We start from the raw sequence: 7,500 nt of genomic DNA on the forward strand, positions 1-7,500 counted from the left end.
GAGAGCGAACAAATAATTATGTCAACAAACAAAAGATGATAATCAAGCAGCCCCTCTAGAGACAAAGACAACATACAAGAAAAAGACAAAGACAACAGTAGGCATGAACAGCATAACAGCAGCAACAGGAAGTCTTCGGAACAGCAGACGTAACAACAAGAACAAGAACAGCATGAACTAGAACAATAAGAACAATAACAATGAAAAAAAACACACACACAAAGAACAGCATGACAAACACAAACAGAAAATCCGAGAACTCCAAAAAAGAACGCCAAGAATAACAAGAACAAGAAAGTAAATAAAAATATATGCAAAAAATAACGAAGAAAATCACCAAACATAGCCCGAAGATCAATAACAAGAACAATAACATCACATATTACGAAGCACAGAAGAACACACCAAACATAAATCTCAACAAGAACACCAATGACAATAACAAAAACAATAACAAGAACATTCCTAATCACGTAGCCCCGTGCAGGAAACATAACCTTATCAAGAACACCAAGAACAGTCCCCCAAAAACAATCACTTCAAGAACAATCCCATCAATAACAATCACTTCAATAACAATCACTTCAAGAACAATCCCCTCATGAACAATCATTAAAAAACAATCCTCAATTAACAATCACTTCAAGAAAAATACTTCAAGAAAATCCCCTCATGAACCAAACACTTCATGAACATCCCCCATGAACCCAAACCCTCATGAACCCAAACCCTATGAACAATCACTTCAAGAACAATCCCCTGAAAAAAAAATCACTTCAAAAACAATCCCCCCATGAACAAACACTACAAGGGAAAAATTCCCTCAAGGAAAAATTTACTTTAAGAACAATCCCTCATGAACAATCACTTCAAGAACAATCCCTCATGAACAATCACTTCAGAAATCCCCCGAAAAACAATCACTTCAAGAACAATCCCCTGAAAAACAATCACTTCAAGAACAATCCCCTCATGAAAAAATTCACTACAAAAACAATTCCCCCAAGAACAATCACTTCAAGAACAATCCTCAAGAACAATCACTTCAAGAACAATCCCTCATGAACAATCACTACAAGAACAATCCCTCAATGAACAATCACTTCAAGAACAATCCCTGAAGAACAATCACTTCAAGAACAATCCCCTCATGAACAATCACTACAAGAACAATCCCCTCATGAACAATCACTTCAAGAACAATCCCCTCATGAACAATCACTTCAAGAACAATCCCCTCAAGAACAATCACTTCAAGAACAATCCCCTCATGAACAATCACTACAAGAACAATCCCCTGAAGAACAATCACTTCAAGAACAATCCCCTCATGAACAATCACTACAAGAACAATTCCCTCAAGAACAATCCCCTCATGAACAATCACTTCAAGAACAATCCCCTCATGAACAATCCCTGATGAACAATCACCTTCAAGAAACAATCCACTTCAAGAACAATCACTCAAGAACCAATCCCCTATGAACAATCACTTCAAGAACAATCCCTTCATGAACAATCACTTCAAGAACAATCCCCTCATGAAAAATCATACAGAACAACCCCTGAAAAAAACACTTCAAGAACAATCCCTCATGAACAATCACTCAAGAAAAAACCCCTGAAAATCATTCAAGAACAATCCCAAAAATTTTAAAAAAACCTTCAAAAAACAACCCCTATGAACATACTTCAAGAACAACCCCTAAAAAACCCCAAAAACACCCCCTATGAAATCCTCAAGAACAACCCCCCTCTTAAAAACCCCCCGCAACCCTTAAAGAACAATCCCCTCAAACAATCACCAAAACAACCCCCTGAAAAAAAAACACTTAAAGCCACCCCCTTGAAAAACCCCAAAAAACTTCCCCAAGAACCCCCCTCATGAAAAAAAACACTTCAAAAACCCCAAACAACCCCTATGCAATACTTAAAGAAAAAATCCCCTCTGAAAAATACTTAAAGAAAATTTCAAAACTTCCCCGGAACAATTTAAAAAACCCTCATGAAACAACCTTCAAGAAAATCCCCCCTAAACATAACTTCAGAACAATCCCTGAAAAACAATCACTTCAAGAACAATCCCCTCATGAACAATCACTACAAGAACAATTCCCTCAAGAACAATCACTTCAAGAACAATCCCCTCATGAACAATCACTTCAAGAACAATCCCCTCATGAACAATCACTTCAAGAACAATCCCCTCATGAACAATCACTTCAAGAACAATCCCCTCAAAAACAATCACTTCAAGAACAATCCCCTCATGAACAATCACTACAAGAACAATACCTCAAGAACAATCACTTCAATGAACAATCCCCTCAAGAACAATCCCCTCATGAACAATCACTTCAAGAACAATCCCCTCATGAACAATCACTTCAAGAACAATCCCCTGAAAAACAATCACTTCAAGAACAATCCCCTCATGAACAATCACTACAAGAACAATCCCCTGAAAAACAATCACTTCAAGAACAATCCCCTCATGAACAATCACTACAAGAACAATCCCCTCAAGAACAATCCCCTCATGAACAATCACTTCAAGAACAATCCCCTCATGAACAATCCCCTGATGAACAATCACTTCAAGAACAATCCCCTCATGAACAATCACTTCAAGAACAATCACTTCAAGAACAATCCCCTGATGAACAATCACTTCAAGAACAATCCCCTCATGAACAATCACTTCAAGAACAATCCCCTCATGAACAATCACTACAAGAACAATTCCCTCAAGAACAATCACTTCAAGAACAATCCCCTCATGAACAATCCCCTCATGAACAATCACTTCAAGAACAATCCCCTCATGAACAATCACTTCAAGAACAATCCCCTGAAAAACAATCACTTCAAGAACAATCCCCTCATGAACAATCACTACAAGAACAATTCCCTCAAGAACAATCACTTCAAGAACAATCCCCTCATGAACAATCACTTCAAGAACAATCCCCTCATGAACAATCACTTCAAGAACAATCCCCTCATGAACAATCACTTCAAGAACAATCCCCTGAAAAACAATCACTTCAAGAACAATCCCCTCATGAACAATCACTACAAGAACAATTCCCTCAAGAACAATCACTTCAAGAACAATCCCCTCATGAACAATCACTTCAAGAACAATCCCCTCATGAACAATCACTTCAAGAACAATCCCCTCATGAACAATCACTACAAGAACAATCCCCTGAAAAACAATCACTTCAAGAACAATCCCCTCATGAACAATCACTTCAAGAACAATCCCCTCATGAACAATCACTACAAGAACAATTCCCTCAAGAACAATCCCCTCAAGAACAAGAACCAAATCCCGACCCACGAGGCACAGACGAACAGCCAATCCCCTCCGTCAGCTCGCCCAGAGGTTAGCATCTATTATGAAAACTTTTCATTCCAGCGACATTTCACAAATTGATTCCCGATCACACACTTTTTTTTTTTTTTTTTTTTTTTTTTTGTCATCGGGCAGTGAGTATAATGTGGATTTTTTTTTTTTTTTTTTTTTTTTTACTTTCCTTTTCAAAAATCATATATTATGGAATTATGTATAGTGTGGATTTTTTTTTCTTTTTTCAGAAATTATATATTAGGGAATCAAGTGTATTATGGAAGATTGTTTTTTTTTAATTCTTATATTACGGAATTAAGTATATTAAGATTAAAAAAAATAATAATTACATTATGGAATTTCCCTTTCTGACAGTTTTTATTTAATTGATATTCTTGTTGGAATTCAGAATCGTTGGGGATTTATAATAGACTATAAGGACAGATAAGGAGAACGAACACAGGAACGGACATATTCAAGTACGTTCAGGGGCCACACTACGTACACACACATGCGCATACACTCGCAATCAGCTGCCCTTTCTTTATCAATCACAAAGCGACGATTCAAAGGGCATCATCAACGTCATTTCGTCAACATACATGCATTCATGTACTCACGCACGCACGCACGCACACGCGCACGCACAGTCGCACGCACAGTCACACACACACACACACACACACACACACACACACACACACACACACACACACACACACACACACACACACACACACACACACACACACACACACAGATGCAAATTAGGCGCTTGCGAAAGTTAAACTGTCCGCGTCAGAAATTGAGAAAGACGAATAAAAAAGGGAGATAGGAAAAAGTTCAACTACAATGACCGACGTCTGTATTGTCTGTTCAACAACACCCCGCCTCGTGAACGCCCCTCCCCCATTCCCTCCCCCCTTCCCTCCCCCCCCCCTCTTGTGTGTGCAGCTGAACCGGACAAACTTTTTTTTTTGGGGGGGGTGGGGGCGGGTGATAGCGCCGGTATTGATGAGATCATTCAAAGAAATTACTACTTGGGATACAATGGAAGCTACGATCTCCGAAAAAGAAAAAGAAAAAAAAAATCCGACGACGATGACGAGGATGATGACGATGACGATGATGATAATAACAATAATAGTAACAACAATAGTATTAATACCAATAACACAAAATAATAACAATAACAGTTATGATGACAAATATGATAACGATAACAGCGGTAATAATAATAATAATAATAATAATAATAATAATAATAACTTACGTAGGCCATTAAATACAGTTAAAAATGCAAGACTGCGTTCATCCGTTTTATTAACTTAACAAAAAACAGTAATTCCAGGCAAAATGACACGGCGATCGACAATCACCTAGTGAACATCGGCGCAAAATTAACAAGATCAACTCCATTTGCATAAAACAAGCAACCGAGGGAATGGCCTTAATAAAAGACACATTCCATACAAAGGCCTCCTATAGCATTCAAATGAAACTCGTAGCAACGCCATTTCTAATAAGGACCATCGCAGAGGACCTCCCCCTACCCCCTACCCCTACCCCCCCCCCTTCCCCGTACCCTACCCTACCGCGTCCTCATCCCTCTGTCCTCTTCTCCCTCACCAGGACCAGACCTTCCCCTCCCTCTCTCATTTGCCCCTATCCTCTCTCCCTTACCCCCACCAGCCCTCCCCCTTACTCCCCATCAACCCCCTCCCCCCCTGACCCCTTCCCTTTCTTTACCCCCTCCTCTCCCCCTCCCCCACCTGACCCTTCCTTGTCCCCTCCCCCCACACCAACACAGACGGCAACTATCAACACAAATTGAAAAGGAGAATTGTTCAATACACATTAAGGGAGCACAAAGGGAGGGGGAGGAGGGGAAGGGGAGACAGGGAGGAAGGAGGAGAGAGAAAGGGAGGGGGAGGAGGGGAAGGGGAGACAGGGGGGAGGAGGAGGGAGAGGAACAGGGAGGGAGGGAGGAGGAGAGAGAAAGGGAGGGGTAGGAGGGGAAGATGAGACAGGGAGGGAGGAGGAGGGAGAGGAACAGGGAGGGAAGGAGGGAGAGAGAGAAAGGGGGGGGGGAGGGAGGAGAACAAGACAATAAAACTCTTCTTTTTCTAACGAACTTTCAATACACTTGGAAAAAATGGTTGGACTTTTTTCCTACATGTGGCTCGGGTTTCCGTTTTCTTTCTCAGGAAATCTAAACTTTCCCGACAGTTAATAAAGTAGAAAGAAAACAGGATCCACCGGGCTTACGTGTACACGCGCGTGCACGCACACACACACGCACACACACACACATACAAAACCCACACGAACGCACTTTCAAGCAAGTAGACTGGTGGACAGAAGGGAAGGTAGAAGGAAGAGAAGGAGGAAGAGAGGAAGGAAGGAGATAGATATATATAGATAGATAGATAAATAGATAGATAGATAGATAGATAGATAGAGAGGGGGGATGAGAGAGAGAGTGGGAGAGAGGAGGAGGGAGGGAGGGAAAAGGAGGTGAGGAAGAGGGGGGGAGGGAGAAAGAGAGAGAGAGAGAGAGAGAGAGAGAGAGAGAGAGAGAGAGAGAGAGAGAGAGAGAGAGAGAGAGAGATAAGAGAGGAGTGGAGTGGAGAGGAGAGGAGAGGAGGGAGAGGAGAGAGAGGAGAGGAGAGAGAGGAGAGGAGAGAGAGGAGAGGAGAGAGGAGAGAGGAAAGAGGAGAGAGGAGAGAGGAGAAAGAAGAGAGAAGAGAGAAGAGAGAAGAGAGAAAGAGAAAGAATGAGAAAAAGAAAAAGAAAAAGAAAAAAGAAAGAGAAAGATAAAAAAGAGAAAGAAAAAAGAAAGAAAGAGAAAGGAAAACAAGAGAAATAAAAGAAAACGAGAAAGTGAGATATAAAAAGAGAGCGAGAGAAAGAGAAAGAGAAAGAGAGAGAGAAAGAGAATCGAGAGAGAGACACACACAAAGCGACTGAGAGAGATTATGTTCTTCCAAGTAATATCATCTCTCCGGACAATCAATTATTCAAAGCCGTTAGAAGGTTAGCCCAGGTGGTGGCGAGCGAGGCCGGGTGGAGGCGTGTGGAGCGGGCCGGGTGGAGGCGTGTGGAGCGGGCCGGGTGGAGGCGTGTGGAGCGGGCCGGGTGGAGGCGTGTGGAGCGGGCCGGGTGGAGGCGTGTGGAGCGGGCCGGGTGGAGGCGTGTGGAGCGGGCCGGGTGGAGGCGTGTGGAGCGGGCCGCCCTCCACATGGAATGGATCAGGTGGAGAGGGAATTGACGGGACCTTCATACACAGAGAAAAACAAAAACAATGAAGAGAAAAGAAAAAGTTATATAGGAATAAGTTGAGGTTATAAAGCGAAGGAACGAGAAAGGAAGATAAAAACAATAAGGGAATAAGACGAGGTTATAAGAAAGGAAGAATAAGAAAAAGAAAAAAGAAATAAAAAAAGATTTTTTTTTCAGGGAAGATGTTACAATACGGCTTCTTCCTAAAATAAAAAAATAATCATAAAAAAAAAGAAAAAAATCTTTGGAACCTCTTAGGAATTCCGGAAAATCTCTTTGATACTCTTGTTTTGTTGATCATTCCCAACACTTTCTTCTGCGTAGTTTAAAATCTCTTCCGGCATTCCAAATCGCCAGAAACCCAATCCCTCTCTTTAAAATAATCTATAATATAAAAAAAACTACCTTTATATACATAAAAATCCCTAAATTATCACAAAATTCCAGGGAAAATAAGTCACAGAATGCGTAACTGCGCGCGGAAGCCAGCATGTCAATCTGGTCTCTGGTCGGCTCATCAAGACTTGACAAGCAGCATAACCACCTCGTAAGAATCGCCAGGGTGAGAGAGAGAGAGAGAGAGAGAGAGAGAGAGAGAGAGAGAGAGAGAGAGAGAGAGAGAGAGAGAGAGAGAGAGAGGTTTAAAGATTTTAAAGATTTAATTTGTTACAATGGATATTCTTGGAGTGACATAGTGTCTGTTTTGTTTTGCTTTTAGGTTATCCCCTGTGTGCAAGGAGTGGCCGGGGTTACCATCCACTGGCGACGAGGGATTCGAATGCAGGTCAGCAAGATTGCTAGACGAGATCGCTAGAGAGAGAGAGAGAGAGAGAGAGAGAGAGAGAGAGAGAGAGAAAGAGAGA

The 7,500-nt window shown here is 41.5% G+C and overlaps 1 protein-coding gene across 1 annotated transcript; it reads left to right on the forward strand.

The window, feature by feature from the left end:
• The first annotated feature begins 2,005 nt into the window (after positions 1-2,005).
• Positions 2,006-3,442, forward strand: LOC125044798 (GATA zinc finger domain-containing protein 14-like). Its single transcript, XM_047641758.1, has one exon. The coding sequence runs from the start codon at positions 2,006-2,008 to the stop codon at positions 3,440-3,442; it is 1,437 nt and encodes a 478-aa protein (XP_047497714.1).
• The last annotated feature ends 4,058 nt before the right edge of the window (positions 3,443-7,500 follow it).

Source organism: Penaeus chinensis, chromosome 36 (assembly GCF_019202785.1).
Source record: "Penaeus chinensis breed Huanghai No. 1 chromosome 36, ASM1920278v2, whole genome shotgun sequence".
Classification (NCBI taxonomy): domain Eukaryota; kingdom Metazoa; phylum Arthropoda; class Malacostraca; order Decapoda; family Penaeidae; genus Penaeus; species Penaeus chinensis.

What these genes read in the sequence shown, in the direction of transcription:
- LOC125044798 (XM_047641758.1), top strand. Translation starts at nt 2,006, where the DNA reads ATGAAACAACCTTCAAGAAAATCCCCCCTAAACATAACTTCAGAACAA.